This window comes from Lepidochelys olivacea, assembly GCF_965140295.1.
Source record: "Lepidochelys olivacea isolate rLepOli2 genome assembly, chromosome: 3".
In the NCBI taxonomy this organism is placed as follows: Eukaryota; Metazoa; Chordata; order Testudines; family Cheloniidae; genus Lepidochelys; species Lepidochelys olivacea.
In genome coordinates, this window is record NC_140413.1 from 90,789,442 (window position 1) to 90,807,719 (window position 18,278).

At 39.2% G+C, this 18,278-nt stretch overlaps 1 protein-coding gene across 1 annotated transcript in view; it reads right to left on the reverse strand.

Moving 5' to 3' along the window:
• Positions 1 to 18,278, reverse strand: part of ROS1 (ROS proto-oncogene 1, receptor tyrosine kinase) — a gene marked incomplete at its 5' end in the record, with an annotated part of 105,893 nt that overhangs the window by 42,129 nt on the left and 45,486 nt on the right. Inside the window, 12 exons of the mRNA XM_084624929.1 lie at positions 1,546 to 1,690; positions 2,792 to 3,009; positions 4,477 to 4,653; positions 5,721 to 6,010; positions 6,567 to 6,778; positions 7,538 to 7,740; positions 8,687 to 8,750; positions 9,578 to 9,840; positions 10,818 to 10,980; positions 11,453 to 11,616; positions 11,948 to 12,162; positions 16,237 to 16,337. Coding sequence (XP_084481055.1) covers positions 1,546 to 1,690; positions 2,792 to 3,009; positions 4,477 to 4,653; positions 5,721 to 6,010; positions 6,567 to 6,778; positions 7,538 to 7,740; positions 8,687 to 8,750; positions 9,578 to 9,840; positions 10,818 to 10,980; positions 11,453 to 11,616; positions 11,948 to 12,162; positions 16,237 to 16,337 — 2,215 coding nt within the window. The remainder of the gene's footprint in view (positions 1 to 1,545; positions 1,691 to 2,791; positions 3,010 to 4,476; positions 4,654 to 5,720; positions 6,011 to 6,566; positions 6,779 to 7,537; positions 7,741 to 8,686; positions 8,751 to 9,577; positions 9,841 to 10,817; positions 10,981 to 11,452; positions 11,617 to 11,947; positions 12,163 to 16,236; positions 16,338 to 18,278) is intronic.

Sequence of the window (18,278 nt, forward strand, 5' to 3'; positions counted from 1 at the left end):
ATGACCATTTTGAAAAACTAAATCCTCTTTTGACATTTACAGATAAGCTTTGAACTGATATATGATATGTCCATACAGATTCAACAGGAAAATAATTTTATAAATGGAGAACTAGACAGGCAAATGTCCATATTAGGTTTATAACAAGGTAGAGTCCCAAACACATCAGAATGAGGAGGATGTGCTTTGTAAATCATCATCATTTACTTCTATGGTTTACTTAATTTTATATGTATTTTTCCCTAAAGTACACTAATGTTTTGGCTGCAATATCATAGATTATTCAAGTGAAATTTGCATGAGTTGTGTTGATAAGGAAAACAGATTTCCTGCTAAGCAATATGTGGAGTAAGAGTGACACTCAGTGGCAAGACCAAAGCATTTATTTTTCTTAGCCCTATTTTGTTTGATTCTCCCTGCTCTTCTATATATGAAGAGATGTAAAGGTTGATTCAAGCTTTGCTCATTTTGACACAGAAACAATGGGAAGACAGAGAGGATCCACAAAAGTTCTGATGCGTTGTTAAATAAGCTAGGAACACGAAGAAGCTTTGACAGCAGCCGATTTAATTCCAAGCTTTAATAAAACCGTTAATCACATGCAGAAAACTAAGAGAACAAAAGTCAGGAAACATACACATTCCAACAGCAGTGTAGAAGTTAGATGCCGGGGGGAGGGAGGAGACTTCATATTGCGCACACATAAAATTATTTTGAAATGCTGCCTCAGTCAAAAAGAATCACTGCCGTTTCTTAGCTATTGCTTTATGCCTTCTCAGGAAGTCAACAAGCCAGATCACTCCCTATGGACTCAGATCTTTCACAGGTTTATATTTAGGGCTTCAGTTTTTCAGGGTTTATTAATTTCATTTTTCAAGGGTTTTTTGTTTGAGCAACTTTTTAGTTTTATGTAGATGTCCACAAATCGGGGTTTTGAGGACTTTCTCTTGTATATGCCACAATGAGTAATTATATATATTACTCATTACAGTGGTACATACCAAAATAAGTAATCCATTTGTAATGTTCCATAGTGTGCTTTTACATAGTATACTGCTTAAAGCAGTACTACATTAAAGCACTCAAAAGAATCTTTAGTGCTTACCAGCAGAGTCGACACAGACCAATTAATGTTCATGCACTTTGGAAATTACATCCCCTTAGCTCACAGTACTGCTTTATGTAGACAAGCCCTTAGATCCAAGTAACCATTCCCGGTGTCTATTGGGTAAACACCGATTTTGTTTTTTTACTGTTGTTATAGCAGTGTGTTTTATCTCTGTTTATTGGTTAAAACGGAAAATCAGAAACCCTATTTATACTGTTAGGCCTCCAGGCTTTTGTGCAGGTCTGAGTAGATTAAATTATGACGGACACTTCCAAACTCTCTAACAGATGATACATAATTAAAGATAAAAGGCCTGATTCTGCTCTAGCTTACATTGGTGTAATTCAGAAATAACTCTAACTGAAGTCAATAGAGTTACATTTGCCTAAGTGAGATTAGATTTAGGCCCAAAAGTCAGAGTAGAGCCTAAAACTCACCTCCATAAAGAGTTGTGCCAATGGTCTCTTTTCCCAAAGGTGGCTGCTCAGAAGAATCTGAATAATAGTTTTTCACAGCAGCTTGTATCACATAACTTGAAAATGGCTGTAGGCCTTCAATAAGTGCTGTATTTTCCTGAAGTTCCTGTAATTAAGAGGCAGAATCACAGACAATAAATACTTTTAGAAAATAAAGCACTGGATGTCCAAACAGGCATCTGGCAATGAAATGGGAACATATGATTTAATTACATAGGAAAAAAATCAAAATATCGCAGTACTTTTTCCAAAAAGTAAATTTAATGATCATGAAAGGTGCCAGATTGACCACATTAGAATGTTAACATCTCTAACAGATCAGGCACAAGACAGGTCATGGTCCTGCAACTGACCAATGTACTTTAATCCTGATTTTGGTGGGTCACTTCTAGGAATGAAGTAGGGTATGTCTGTTTTTGTGCCATTTTAATCCCTGGCCTCTCTACTGAGATTGCCAACAAGGATTTCAGTTAATTAGTACCAAGTGTAATGATATTTTTGTAACTGAGATCTGCAACTCATTTCATGTAAAGTACCAAGGAATAATCAAACTGTATCGTTTTATGCACAGAAAATGAACTTCTTCCATCCCACAAAATGTTTTGTCATTTTCATGGTATTATAAGGATGTGAGCTAGGGATTATCCAGCCTCCACTGAAGTAAATGGAAATCTTTTCACTGATTTCAGCAGGCACTGGCCCAAGAGCTAGGTGCAGTAATTACAGTTACAAAACCATATTGTTCAGCCACTGTCAGAGGGATTAGAAATAGCAACTGCAAAAAAAAAAGAAAAAAAGTAAGAGCAAAAGGACACTCATTTCCTATGGGATGCACACAAAGATACGAAATCAAACTGGTCTCAATGGTTATTTAAATAGATTAATAAGAGCCACAACCTACTTTTCAGGAGTAGAAACTGAAGGGTCCCTTCAAATGAGCTTTAGCAAGGAAATGTTAAGAAAGTAGAATATCAGAGAATCATCTTGTGTGCAAAATATGCTACAGAAAGCCAGGGAAGCTGCCATTTATGGCAAGAAGAGTCATACAGAAAGGGTAGCATGGTTTTATGGAGTGGGAAATTAACACATAGTAGTGTCTGTCTGTGGAAACAAGGTTTCATAATGCAATATCAAATACTTAGAAGTGTCATGGAATCACCTTTTCATAAACGATGGCATGCAAGTTTTTGCTCCAAAATAGTCTTACCATTACTGTACAATGTAGGCCAGACAAACAGCGGGCTGAGCTCCTGCCATCATTAGTAACTTTTCCGTAGTACACCAGGTACGTTGAAGTAGGGAGGGTTATGCCAGTGCACAGAAGTTGTGTTTTGACAGGTGCTAAGCTTACTGTAAAACTGGTGTTCGTAATATTAAGGATAGTAGGTTTCTCAGCATTTGAAGCTAGAGTCAGGCATCCTTTATCTAGAAGGGATGGGAGGGAAAACATTCTGAAGTATAACAGCTGTAGGGACATTCCAGATTTTAGATGTGATCCTACTGCCTTTAGCAACAGAAAGTATAAGTAGCAAATACTATCTTTTCACTGGTTTCATAAACAGATAAAGAAAAAAAGTCTGAATTTAATAGTTTGGGTTCATTTTTTGCAGCCAGTAAAAGTAAATTTTTTCAAAGTGAAGGATTTGTTTATTTTCTTGTAAGTTACTCAAGGACAGATTTCTAAATGTATTTAGGTGCATCCTTAGGCACTGTAGGAATATAGACCCACATTAGATTTGGGTGAACAATAGTATTAAATTGAGTTGGGATATTAGCATGAGCAATAGGCCCAAAGCATTTGACCAAAGAGAATATGATCCTGAGAAAGAATAATTGTTGTGTTGAAGTTGTAGAGAGCCTTCAGAATACCTGTGTTATTTTATGTCAGTTTTGAGCTGAAGTAATAGAAATAAAACACAATTAACTGGGTACCAGGTGCAGTAAATAATTGGCTACATAAGAAATTCCTTCATCTGGCCTCAGCTAAGGTCTAATAACTGGCAATGACTTCACTTGTTTGTTAAAGGGTATAAAAAAAGTAAACCCTTTCAAGGTTCATTACTAACACCTGCCTGACCAAGCTGGAGCCAGCCAACATGGGGCTAAGCACCCTGGATCAGCCCTTTTGTAAGTATCTTGATCAAATGCTTATAAATGTTTTGTTACTGCTTGGATGCAGTAAATTGCTTATTATTTAGCTTTTTAGGCTTGTTTAGAGCAATTGTAGCCTTAGGATTTAATAAAAAAATTTATGGTTAAATTAGTGTCGTGGCAATACCCTGCATAAATAATAATTCCAACAGAAACCTAAATACCTTTGAACAACTGGCCCTTAGTTACGAGTGCACTATAGCTAGATTAGACTGAATTTGCCTGTCATAGCAGAAGAGCTGCCATGCAAAATCTCATTTTCATTTTCAGTGATGTTTTTTCACACTACCTTTTTTCATCCCTCTGCTCACTAGCAATGTTCATGCTCGCAAATTAACTCTCACAATTCTACTTTGAGTCATCATACTGTCTTCAGGATGCCACACTTACAGGTTTCCTGTGGTTCCACTGTAAATCACCTCTTTTCGTATGACATTCAGGTTCCAAATTCTTTTAAAGAGGTATTGTCCACAACTCACATCCCATGCTCATGGAATGTATGCAGCATCTATTATCTTGATGCACTCTAACACGATATAACATGAGGCCAGTTCTTAGCTTTCATTCTGCCTTCTAAAATTGGCATTGTATTACAGTCTATTGCACTGCCCTATCTAAATCATTTTCCTCTGAAATCCATCTGCAGTCAGCTGGTAAATTTTAGATAAACACTTTTAGAATAATTTACAATCCAAATAAATTATTTTAAAAAGATGTGTTAAAATTTTAAAAACCTGCTACCTGGGTAGGGCTGCATGGCTGTGCTGTAGGCTAAGATTTGCACCTGTTTATGTGCTCTTTCCTGAAAGAAGAGGATTTTGCTTTCTTTATTTCCTTGATAAATTGTCATGTAGTCCTTTGTTACAACACTCCAGTATATAAACTGTCTGTCGACAGCCAAACTACCAATGGTCATATCTGTAGAAAAATATTACAGAGTTAAGTTTCAGAATAAAAATTAAGGGGGTGATTTTCAAAGGCAAAAGTGCAGTTAGATACCCAGTCCCACTGAACATCAAAATGAGTTGAGCATTTAACTGGCATCTGAGTCTTTGGAAAGCTCCTCCTGAAAAAAAAAAAAGACTTCTGACATTTTCTGACATGTCTCATAAAGGTGAAACATTTCCCTCTTTAACAAACTGTAGATTTGATGTCTTCTCTTCTTATCCAATTATTATGGTTAAGATTAATTACAGGAAGTGTAATTCAATGATGATAAACCCCAGTAATTATAGAACACAAAATTGTAGATTATCATTCACCTTGAATGGAAACCCTTACTTAAGGAGGAGATGACCCCTCACTTCTGAGATGAGATGTTAAAAACCAGCACCTGCTCTGTGCAGCAAGAACACTACACATCCCATAGATCCTTTTGTAATAGGACAGTTTTAGCCAAGTCTCTCTGGCTACAGTGTCTAGGACCAGGCTGAAAACAGAGCCTGGATTACCATTATAGCGTTATCAGGGTATGAGTCATCCTATAAGACTTTTTGTGCATGGAACACCTTCACCACATTCAAGCCATTCCCCTGATGGGGAGAAGGGAGACACTAAGGCCTGTATTACCCTCTGGCATATCTTTTTGGTTGTGGGAAGGAGACACACAAATCCTATCAACAAATAGATATTTCCAATATTAAACCCTCTCTATGTAATGTGACAATGTGGTAGATACAGTGGCATCCATTGAAAAGCAGCAGGAGTTGATGCAACACTGTGTCTATCTGACTGATGATTTAACGGGAAACAATAATTCCTGCAAATATCCCACACTGTTCCTTCCCCTGCTCTGTTTCAATGGCAAGCATATATAATACTCAGACGTAGACTTCTTTTTTCTGTCTTCACTTCAAAGTGGTTAATGTTGTGGAGAAAATCCATGATAAGTATTGCATTATTTTTGCTGAAAAGTAAATTCTTTGGAACAGTGAAAAGTATGGGACAGACTGAGAATTAAAAAAAAAGCATCAGAGCAATCTCACCTTGAAGACTAGGAACATTGATAACCCTCCAGCAGTGGCATCCGTCTAAATCTGAGGCCCAGATTTCATCCCTTCCTTTGATAAAGAAAATCTGAGACTTCTTGGAGTCAGACATATCTATAGTCATTGCTCTTCCGAGGTCTGTTTCTGTCACATTGCAACTGCAGTAGCTTCTTCTTGTCTGATGTTGTAAAGGTGTGTGTCCCAAAATGTGGTGCATGGTATTATTCACGATATCATAATAAAATATCCAGCAGCCTGAATCAAAGGCTTCCATCCAGTACAGACGACTATCAAATAAAATGTATCATTTACAATAGAAAACCTTGCTCCAGGCAACCTACCTTAAATATAGTCTTATGAATTAATACAGCCATAGAATCATTAAAGTTATTGTAGGGTAAATGCAATTCCCTCAGAGTGGTGTCAGGTTTTTTTGTTGGTTTTTGTCTATTTGTTTTTGGGTTTGTTTTATTCGTTTTTAAACAGAACATCTTTAAACAGAGGTCCTCTATGACCAGAACTGCAATGTGCAGATTGCAGAAAATTTTAATTTAGCTACCGACTTCCATTTTGTTTCACTGTAAATGGATTTTCATGTCAGTATAGCCATCACTTGAAGTCTTTAAATCAAGAATGGATGTCTTTCTAAAAGGTATACTTTAGCTCAACCAGAAGTTGTGGAGACAGAGTTTCACCCAGTAATTCCTATGGCCTGTGTTATGCAGGAGGTCACACTAGATCATCACAATGTTCCCTTCTGGCTTTAAAAACCTATTAATTTATTTAAATTGCTGTATTTCAACTCAATTAAAAACAAAAGTTATCAGTCATTTCATACCATACCTTAAGAAAGGATATGTTGAGAGAAATGATATAGTCAAGTATTGGTTACTTGACTGTATGTTCAAAGTTTTAAGGGATTTTGCTTTGAGTTCTAGATCCATAATAAATATTTGAGTTCCTTTCTGTGATGTTTTCAAGGCAACAAAGAGGTGTCTTGCAATCCAGTCAATTGCAAGACCTGTGACATTGCGGAGAAATCCATGTTTGAAAAGCTTAAGGGAAATAAGAAAACAGTTAGTATAGCAATTCAGAAAGTAGTATTTTTAATCCCCTGGGAAATGTAGACATTTAGAAATTAGTTTCTGTTTCATTTCATAACAAAAAGTCAAAATACCAAAAAATCATCAAATGAGAAATTTTGACTTCTTTGACAGAAGCAAAAATTGTCATTTCAAATCAACATTTCAACATAACATGTTGTTTTGGTTTTCTTAAATCAAAAAATAAAATAAAATAAAAAAAATAAATGCCATTTTATGTTGAAATGAACATTTGTTTTATTTCAAAATGTCGATACAAAATGAAAATTGTCATCAGGACATCTCTTGTTGGAAAACTAATCTTTTTTATCAGCGTTGATATTTTCCAGGGAAAAACTTTGTTTCAACAAAGCCATATTTTCTATAGGAAAACTTTCCACATAAAACTTTTCAACAAGCTCTAACAGCTACAGATAAAATGGATTTTTCCAGACTGGATGAGGATTTTTATCATATTACTAGAAATCAAATAACCCAGTCATCTACAACTTGAACTAAGCATCTCATACAAGCTGGCAATAATTAAAGCAGAATGGGCCATGTTTCTAACGCTGTTTTCCCCATTAGAAGTGATTTGTTTGTCAGGCTTTTCTTTTCAGTTTTTAAACTATAATTGGGCTTTAATTCATGACATAGCTGGCCCCAAAATAACTGCAATAATATGCATATTTTACATGCGCCTTTCAAACAAGGAAATACACAATAGAATACCTGAAGCCTGGAATTATTCTGTATGTTCAGAAGAAAAAGGGAATCTTCCTGGCTATAATACATTGTCTCATCATTAGCAGTGTAACAGACACCCTTTATATCTCCTTTTGCTGAAAGACTCTGGATGGTCTGATTTCTGTCTATGTCAGTAAAGACCATCTTGTTGGCAGAAATAGTTATAAGACCTGGAACTGGAAAAAGATCTGGAGGAGAAAATGATACAGAACAACTGATACCAAACTCTCAAACAATAACATTCATTCATCATTATAAAGCATATTTTTATCATAGTTTCGCATCATGGCCATCCCCCCACCCTAAGAACCATGTTCTACAATAATTTCCTAGACTACTTCAGGAGATAGCCTAGAATGTCATTCAGCTAGTACAGTTCTCAGAAAAGCATCCCAATTCACAGTGTCCAGGGAAACTGTGAGAACTGCCCTAACCACTCTGGAGTTTAACACAATTGTTGCTTGCATAATTTCAACCAGAAGGAGAACTGGGACTAAATGAATAACAATATCTACACAGGAACTTTTACAGCTGAGAGCTGCAAGTACACAAAGGTGCCATTCAAGGTAACATTTATATTAGTTTCAACACAGTATAATGTGCTGACTGGTGTGTGTATTATACTGCCTTTTACTGGATGGAGTGCTCCCAGCTGCTCATTGTTTGTGATTATGTCATTCTTTAGTGGACTGTGTACAAGTGGATGTAAGCCATGATACTAGCTACAGCTCATGGATAATCTCTGTTCGCTCAAAGGGTAGAGATTTAGGATTTTTGATGCGGGTCATGGGTTCTAATGCCCCACACTGCATACATGCTATTAAACTGGCAAAGTGTCTGTTGTTTGCAGCTATGGATTTTTTTACAACAGCCCAGTGAAAAGTTCAAATAATTGTCCTAGTTTGTTACAATGGGAAGTGGCCAGGACTCAGTATGTGACATTTGCCTTCATACACAGAATGTAAATTTGTGGTTGTTTGAACAAATCATCCATGGCCACGGCCAATCTGAGCTATATTTGAACCGTCATCCTAGTAGTAAAAGGCTCAATATCTCATTACCAAACACGTGTATTATTGAGTCCACCATGCAATAGCATTTGCATTGCAAGGGGTGGTAGCTGAATATTGATACCTGAGGAGTTAGCTTCTGCTATATTAGATAGCGGTCCTGGACCTGCCGATGTGAAGGCTTGCACCTGGAGATAAATGGAACAGGAGAAATGTTCAGGAGAAATGTCCACTAAGGCCCCAGTTCAGAAATCACTTAAGCATGTGCTTAATGATAAGAACATGAGTAGTTTCTCTGACCGCTCACATGTTTAAATTTAAACATGTGTTTAAGTGCTTTGCTGGATCAGGGCCTAAGTGGAGGGGGGCTTCCAAAGGTGGTCTGGGCAATGATAGTTCATCGTGTGTCTACCAACCACTTCTAGATCCCCAAGTAAAGGAGACAGGCTTTTCTCATTTCAGAGAGAGGTCAGGAAGTATTTCTCTCCTGCTGCTTCATGTTGTAATTCTGCAGCAGGCCCAGCTGCTTCATTCTTGGACTAGCATGCAGCACAGCTCGCCTGGCGCCTGGTATTTTGAATTTAATGCATTACCAGCTCTGTGCATTATGGGGGGGGGGGTCTCCGTTCTCACCTCATAATGAAAACCACAATGCCACGCTAGATTGAAACATGAGTCATCAGAGGCCAGCTGGTACCAGGCGTCACCTGAATCCTCACACTTCTTCCGTGGTGGGGCTGTCCTTGATCTGTGGAACTAAGTTCTGTTGGGTCTTTGACTCTCAGCCAGCCCAGGATTCAGAGCTACAATAGGATCTGTACCTAACCTGCTGCTGCTACCAGGGGCTTTGGAAAATGGGAAATTTTCCTTAAGGCCACTCCACGCCTGTGGAATAGTTATGAGAGGTAAAACACTATTGCTGTCCACATCACACTGACAGGCACAACAAAGCACTCCATCTTGTCATGGTTATAACACCAAAGAACCAGATCATCACCTTATTAATTTTCCATACCTGAAACCTCACTGTCAACCTGGGAAGCACATCCTTGAGCGAAAAGGACATCAGAGAGGGTGCAATGTTGCTTATAGTCCATTCTGTAAAAGTCTCATTGGTGCCACTTTGATTTACTATTTGATAGTAAATTCTGAACTTTGTTAACGCTCCGTTTTCTCTCCTAGGTTTATTCCACCTAAATTCCACTACGGCTCTCTCTTTGCCGCCATATGTACCATTATGTGACACATATATTCTGGGATTTGCAGGGGCTGAAGGAACTGTATTAAAAATACACACAAACATAGCAGAGAACTTGTGTTAAAATATGATGTTTGATAGCCCCTGCTTTTACCCCTGAGCCTGGGCTCTACAGTTAGTTTATGGCACCTAGGCTTTTAAAAAGAGAAAATAAAACATTCAGAGTTGTATTAATTCATTCTTCAGCCTAAAATTGTCCTTTAAAAACAATTTGATTTTAAGGTAGAAATGTGAATATTTCATTAAATAAATAGGTATGTGAAGGCATGAGTGTGTGTTCTAATGGTAAGATGGTTCCACTGGCTACTTCCAAAACTCCCAAGCTATGACGGTGATGGCTATGTGTTTTTCCTTGTCACTTGTGTATTTGATTTTAGCTTGATCATCAAAAACCCACACAACTGACACTACTCGATACAATGGAACTCAGCTAATGTCAGTGGAGCTGTCGTTATTTACGTCACTTACACAGAGCAGAGCATTTGTCCCACAGTCTTTCAAACTCTGTGAAACTGGCATATTGCACCAAACAGTTTTTCCCTGTGCTTTGTTTAGATGCGTTAATTCTACAGTAATTATATTGCGGTGTCCATTTAACTGATTCATCTTTGATCTGACCTGAGTAAAATAAGACACCTATGAAGTAAAAAATAAGTACCATTTCTAAAAACCCAAATAACCGTCTAAAGTATTATATGCAGGATTTTACTGCTCATTTCATAATAAATTTCAGTTAATCAATCTTAAAAATCACAGGAAGGGGAGTGGATATCACCATGTATTGTCTGTTCAAATGTCTGCATGTATGCACATGTGACAGTGGATTGTCAAAGACATTCAAGAATGTGTATCTGCATTCTCTGTGATTCGTCTCAACTCACAGTGAGCCAGCCCTGCAAGCAGCTTAACACCTCTTAAGAAAGGCCCAACCTCCTGAAATAAAGTAGGCCTTACTGCACCCATTAAATATTAGGAATGAGATTTGAAAGTCCGGTACCTTCTTCAGGGGCTCGAAGGGATATGGATGTCGTAGGTCCCTCCCCCCAGTACGTATAAGGAGTCACAATAAAATCAAACTGCATATAGGGCTCCAGCCCTTCAACTTTGTAGGATGCTACAGTCAGATTCCAAGGAGGCAGGCACCGTTCACTATCCACAAACTAAAATAAGCACAAAACATTTTTCTCCTCTCAGAAAAAAAACTTTGTAAACATTCCTGATCTTTAACTTTGATTTTCCAAAAAACCCATACCAAAATGAGAATAAATTTGTTTTGAATTTTCATAGCTCCACTGATTTTTATGGACTTGTGACCATTTACACCACCTGAGGATCTGCCCCTTTGAATCAAATGTAACAATAGTTTATCAAATGGGCTAAAATCAAGTGCAGATGAAGTTTATAACTATGGTTCAGGTGGTCAAAGACATATTATGGTCGACATTGATTGATTGTTAAATCAAAGTCATACAAGCAAACTTCAGAAGAGTTAGAAGAACTGTCCATATATCTATAAAAGAAACACAAAGGCACAATATGGCATAAAAGAACACAGACTATATGTCTAATTTTTAAAACTGTCAGTGTCTAGGAGCAATAATTTTAGATAATGGGAAGGAATCTCATGAATACCCTGGTCTGTAGAACCTTGGACTCCACACAGTAGAAGACAGTGCCCCATTCCACAGTTGTGGAAGCCTTCCAAAGGATGTGAAAATGTGAAGAATTCCCTTCAATCCTAAAGGAAGACTCCAGAATTGAATCTGGAATCACTTTGGGTGGAAATGAAAAGTTTCCTGTGGTCCAGAAAATGAGGAAAAAAATAAGAATTATGAACAATGGGTAGAATTTACAAATCTGCCTATGTGATTTATGAGCACAAGTTCCATTAACTTCCATTAGTATATTATTAATAATAAAATGATTTTGTTTGTTTAGGCCACATCAGTATCATTTGGTTCTGCTTCTACTGGTTTATTTAGTTACAAGTTACCCATCTCTATTCTGATAATTGTATTAACAAGATATTTGTATTCACATCTTTTCCCACTCAGATGTTAATAACCAAGAATGACAAGCTGAGAGTGGATACATTTTTAAAGTTCTGTTGATCAGAAAATCAAATACCTGGCAGAGGTTTAAGTGACCTCTGAGCAAGTGTAAAAGCTGCAAACTCTGCTGGTTGCGAAAAGGGGATGCTAACACTCTGATTGACTTCTTGTGCCGTAATGAACCGGTAGCCATTAATCCAGAACAGCCGTCCACTGTAATACAGCAGTGCACTATGGGATACTTCTGAAGAACTCCATTCTGCAAATTCAGTGACTACAGCATCACCACAACTGTGAAAATAAATATGGTATTACCTAAGCCTCAACTTGCTTTGTAAGGAAAAAAGGATCTATGCAATAAACTTTGATAGCTTAAACTTTATCCTTCGAGTTCTCCTTCCCCCTACAGAAATAATAAGAACCAATAAAAAGGTTCTTTCATTTCCTGCCCCTCCCCTCCACTGAACATTCCTTAGTCTGATGCACCACTGGAGCACCAAACACAATACTTTGTTTCTTCAGCTCTTATAAGAAGACACCTTTAAAATAAAGACAGGTTTCAGAGTAACAGCCGTGTTAGTCCGTATTCGCAAAAAGAAAAGGAGTACTTGTGGCACCTTAGAGACTAACCAATTTATTAGAGCATAAGCTTTCGTGAGTTACAGCTCACTTCCTCAGATGCATATATATATGCATATATGCATATATGCATCTGAGGAAGTGAGCTGTAACTCACGAAAGCTTATGCTCTAATAAATTGGTTAGTCTCTAAGGTGCCACAAGTACTCCTTTTCTTTAAAATAAAGTAAACATTTATGCTAAAATATTGTAATTTATTCAAAAGGAGACCGTATGTTATAATTTATTAAAGATATCCCTGTTTTTCTGTATAACTGAAAACGATTCTCCCACTTTGATTGACAGGGGCCTCTAGATTAGTGTGCCATTGTCCAGAGGTGACCTTTCTTGTCCTTCTCTCTCCCTTTAATTTTCTGCACTGCAGCCTTTGCACTCCACTGGAATTCCCCGATGGCCTTGTAAGATATACAGACAGTGACTTCAAGTTTAAAGAGTGTTAGATCTGGTCCTATAGCAGGGGTGGGCAAACTGTGGCCTGGGGGCCACATCCGGCCCTTCAGACATTTTATTCCAGCCCTCAGGATCCCACTGGGGAGCGGGGTCTAGGGCTTGCCCTGCTCCGTGGCTCCGCGTGGCTCCCAGAAGCAGCGGCATGTCCCCCCTCTGGCTCCTATGCATAGGGGCAGCCAGGGTGCTCCACACACTGCCCCTGCCTCAAGTGCCACCCCCACAGCTCCCGTTGGCCAGGAACTGCAGCCAATGGGAGCTGCAGGGGTGGCACCTGCAGTTGGGGCAGCACGCAGAGGTGCCTGAGGCGGGACATGCCACTGCTTCCAGAAGCTGCTTGAGGTAAGTGCCACCCAGAGCCTGCACCCCTGACCCTCTCCTGCACCCCAACCCTCTGCCCTAGACCTGATCCCCCTCCTGTCCTCTGAGCCTCTCAGTCCCAGCCCGGAGCACCCTCCTGCACCCCCATCCCAAAGCCTGACCCCCAGCTGGAGCCCTCACCCCCCCACACACACCCCAACCCCATGCCCCAGTCCAGAACCCCTTCCCACACCCTGAACTCCTAATTTCTGGCCCCACCCCAGAGCCCTCGCCCCCTTCCACACCCTAACCCCCCATTTCGTGAGCATTCATGTCCCGCCATACAATTTCCATACCCAGATGTGGCCCTCGGGCCAAAAAGGTTGCCCATCCCTGTTCTATAGGCTGGCCGAAGGGGTTCTCCCTTTCGCTCACTTGGTATAATTGCTGCCAACAGAGCACACAGAAGTACCAGTCCGGATGCCCACTCAGTGAGCCCAGCCAAGGGATGATGTCTCCACTAGCTAGAAGAAGTCCACTCTAACATCAGGCATGGTACAAAAGATGCTGCATTCTCCTCAAACCCAACTGCAGGCTCCCCTCCCAGTTGAAGGCCATGATGACTCCAGGATGATGATGTTATCCACAAACAAATATGAAAGAGGGTAAGAGCAGTGAAAACTTAACTAAAGTTGCTGAACTAGGCCTGGCTTTTGGTGCCACAACAGAGTGGTCAGTTTCCCAACCCTTCCTCTCTCATGCTCCTAGCAGAGAAAACAAATATTAAAGATACAATGATCCATTCAGGACAAACGAGACATGGCTTTCTGTAAAGATCTGTGTGTGCACCTGGCAGAGTAGCTCAGTACAAACCTCCTCTGTCACACAGACAGTTTCATATCCATTGCATGGGTTAGGGCCAATGGTAATGGAGACTTGATGTAAATGTCCCTCATCGACCTTGTTCAGCCCTCTGGGAAAGGCTCTTATTAGCATAGACACTAATTTCTTCTTCATTTTCTTGCTGATGTAATAAAGTTCACCTAGTCCTAAAAAGTATAAATAACTCACAGGCAATCCGCAACCAGCCAATCAGCAGCCACACAAATAATTTGCTGGAAAATCTCCAGTGCCCTGCCACATTATTTCCGTATGAGAAGTGCAACTCTATGCCCAGTCTCTAAACTTGGGAGCCCAATTCAGAAGCTCGGTCCCACCAGATGGTACACCAATCAGTACCTATCTATGCTCATTTTAGAACTTAAATGCAGAACTGAACATTCTGAAAATTGATCTCCCTTCCCTCACAGTTCCAGTGACACAATGGACTTCCCGCTCACATTAGGAGCCCAATTCTGCTCCCACTGAAATCAATAGAAAACACGCCATTGGCTTCAATGGCAACAAGATCAGACCCCAAAGCTGAATTTGCCTGATTGTCTTCAGGGTAATCTACTCTTATTTATTAAAATCTATTAAACTTTCTTTCCAGCTGTATTAATGGTGATTTGATCTATCATGCGACTTCTAGGTTTTCTCTGATCCCAATTTATCTTCTGGGCAACAGATTAGATATATTACCAACACATCATTTTACCACCTTAGAAATATCTTTCAGCTTTGACACGTGCTATCCAGAAGAGATTTGAAAGGCTCAGACATGCTGTTTGGTCCATTAAGATTGATTGCTCCTACTCTCTCTGCTCTGGAATGCCAGAGACGATGATGTAAGCCTTGCAGTTGGTTCACAACTGAGTTGCAAGTACAGCCCCTCACACGCAATCTAATCAATGTATTTTGATTGTTCGGGGTTCACAGTGCACTGGCCACCAGTGAGTCTGGGATCAATCTTAAAATTCAGTTGCTTGCATACAGGGCTGGGTCTACAGCACAAGCTCGGGTTGTGATTCTCCTGCTCACGTGCCCGTACGTGCGCTAACGGCCACGGAGCTAGCGCCAATATAAATAGCAGCATGGCACCAGTAGCCGTGGTAGGGGCAGCCGAAGCACAGCTGAGCTGTGCCAAGTACTTGCCCGCTGGTTTCCGGTGGGTTTGTACTGGGCACGGCTCAGCCATGCCTCCCACGGCCACTACCAGCGCTGCCCCAGCCACGCCGGTATTTATACGTTCGCTAGCTCAATGAAAACTAGCAGGAATATGCATAGACAATCCGGGGGCTTGCACCCCTAGCTCGGAGATTAGCTGCAGCATAAAAGACTCCACGTGAAATTTGTAGAGGTTCACTCTGAATCCTGTACAGTTGGACTTGCAGTAATTCAGAGAAGCTTTACATATGGAATGAATATAATTTACAGCCCTTGTAAGTACTTTTCCTGTGCATCCACGGCACATGCAGAATGCATGATAAAGTGATATAAAAGGCTGACCAACACTCGTCTGACGTACTCCATGGAACTCACTTGTGGCTTTGGCATTTGTGAATAAGGCAGCCATCTTATATTCATGGGGGTCAAAGGGACTACCATATGACTACTGCTTGCTCATGTGAGTAAGGGTTGCAGATTCAAGGGCAAGGGCAAGGAGTATTAGTTGCTGCCCTTGATATTTGAGAAATGTCAGGTTTTTAAAATGATCCAGATTCAAGATAATATGGAAAACTGTAACAACTTATTTTCTAATGTTACAAGTCCAACATGAAGATGAGTATGACCTCAGCTGAATCAAGTGTCCATATCCATGCTGTTTCTATCACTATGAAAAATATGAATAACTTCCTGGTAACACAACACAGAGTTATCCATTAGCTACAGGTGACATCAATTCTTCCTGTTTATTATTTGTTTAGCACAAACAATGTGTTCAGCATAGTACAATACACAAAAAATAAAGAGTTCCTGCCTCGAGGCAGTTACAGTCTAAAAAGCAGAAACACAGAAGAAAGGATGCAGTGAAATTCTGATTGCTCAATGTATTTGAGAGAGAGAGAGAGAGAGACACACACACACAGGTACCTTTACCTCTCTCCACAAAGTGATACTCTGTACAGATTTAGGCACAGGCTGTCTTGCACAAGCCAGTAGAGGAAGCCGTCACTGAGATCCAAGGTTAGAGCAACTACCTACAAGATAGAAAAATCCAAACAGCAAAGTGAACAAAATGAACACATCCTGGAAAAAACCCCTTCAATTCTGAAAGATATGTTGCATCATTGTTGTTTATATTATACAGCACCATGAAAAGAATGGCTCTTTACCAGAAAACAAAAATGACAAGTCTCTATCACAATGATTTTTCGGTCCAAATTAGACATAATATAAAAGGGGATAACAATAAACAATAAGTTAGTGTAAATCAGTATCGTTCTATTCAGGTCAGCAGAGTGACACCAATTCACAGCAGCTGAGGATTTTATATAAAGTGTTTAATTATATTTATACACATCTGCTATGTTGCGCATCCCTGTAGCACCTGAGGACCTCAGATATTACTGTAGCAGTTTATCAGTTAATTAGTGAACCGTCCATACCTAAGGTTGCATAAACACCTCTGGCATTTTAATGTCCTCTGTCCAAAACAGTTTGTTGGTTTCCAATCTGAAAAGCAGTATCACTCTTTAGAGTAATATTTCACAGTCTCCGATTGTGTTTTTACAATTTGATTTTACATAGGCTATATCACTTCTGGGCAATCAAAAGAAGGGCATCTTGTACAGCGTCTGATCTCATTATTTATGGAAAATGATATGCTAATTAGTTGAAAAATGTTTAACTAAGGTTCACATTCAAAATAGCTAACTTTCAGTTAGAGCAGAGTGCCATCATTTTTATTTAGTAGTAACCTGAAAAAACATTAGAGTACTCTTCTTGGCCCTTATCCCTACTCTCACCTACATGGCAGAAAAATAAGTTGTTGTTTTTTTAAAAATTAGACCAAAAGTTCCAAACAAATCGTATAATTTCGTATCTGCAATTAACAGCGTGTGCAATACTGTATGCACAAACGATAGAAATAAGAATCTACTGACCTGGTTTGTGAGTGAAAATAAGATTTGCATCCACAAATTAGGTAGATTAATTCTATCATATGAAACCTCAGCTAATTGTGCCTGCATGTTGTTGCAGGTACAAAATTGCAAGTGCAAAATTAAAGTTAGGTTGACACCACTCTGAAATTTTGCCTCAACATTTCCCAACCTCTACTCTCTTGTCAAATAATAGATCTATCTCATTTTTTAAAGTTAAGATTTAACTATGGATGTGAATGGAGCATCCATTCTTTTACTCTTCACTAATCAGATACAAAAGATATTGGCATTAGGGAGAGAAAAACAAATGCCATATCACGTACTTGGATCTCTGTTGGCCCGTATGCAATTCCCATCACATTCCTGTTGATATTGCATGTCAGAAAATCAAGGTTTGAATTATTGCTCTGGTAGGTTTCCTTTGTAAAAACTACTTTTGGTATGAGAGTGTGTGTAGTCAGATTAGGATTATATACATTATTCCTTTTACCTGCTCTCGCTGACATGTTCTACATCAAATTTTGTCTTCCTGTCTCTCATGAGCACCTCAGTCCCACATCTATGTTCTTTAGCCATTTTGGGCTCCTCTTTTCCCCTCTCCTTCTCTTTACCACTACTACCTTCTTCCACCAATTCAGGCTTGTCCATCTCCCTCCATTAATACTTACATTAAAGCAAAGAAAAATGTGTACTATTCATATTCAGGGGTCATGCAGTAATTTAACACCTCCCCTTTCATGTGCTACAAAAATAGACAGATTTTTTCCATGGTGTGACAGACATTAATCTCTGAACATGATGTATAGTTGTTATCCTGCAATGTAACCCTATATCATAAGATGCAACATAAATTTAGCCTCTTGAAATAACCTTTGATTTACCATATGTCATGAGGCAGTACTCAACAGGGTTCTGGCACATACTGCATGCAGCATGCTTTGCTGCTCCTTTATAATTTACTGACCTCACAAGCATATTGTAAAGATTAGCTAATCAATGTTTATATGGCATTTTGAACATACTGGGCCAGATCCT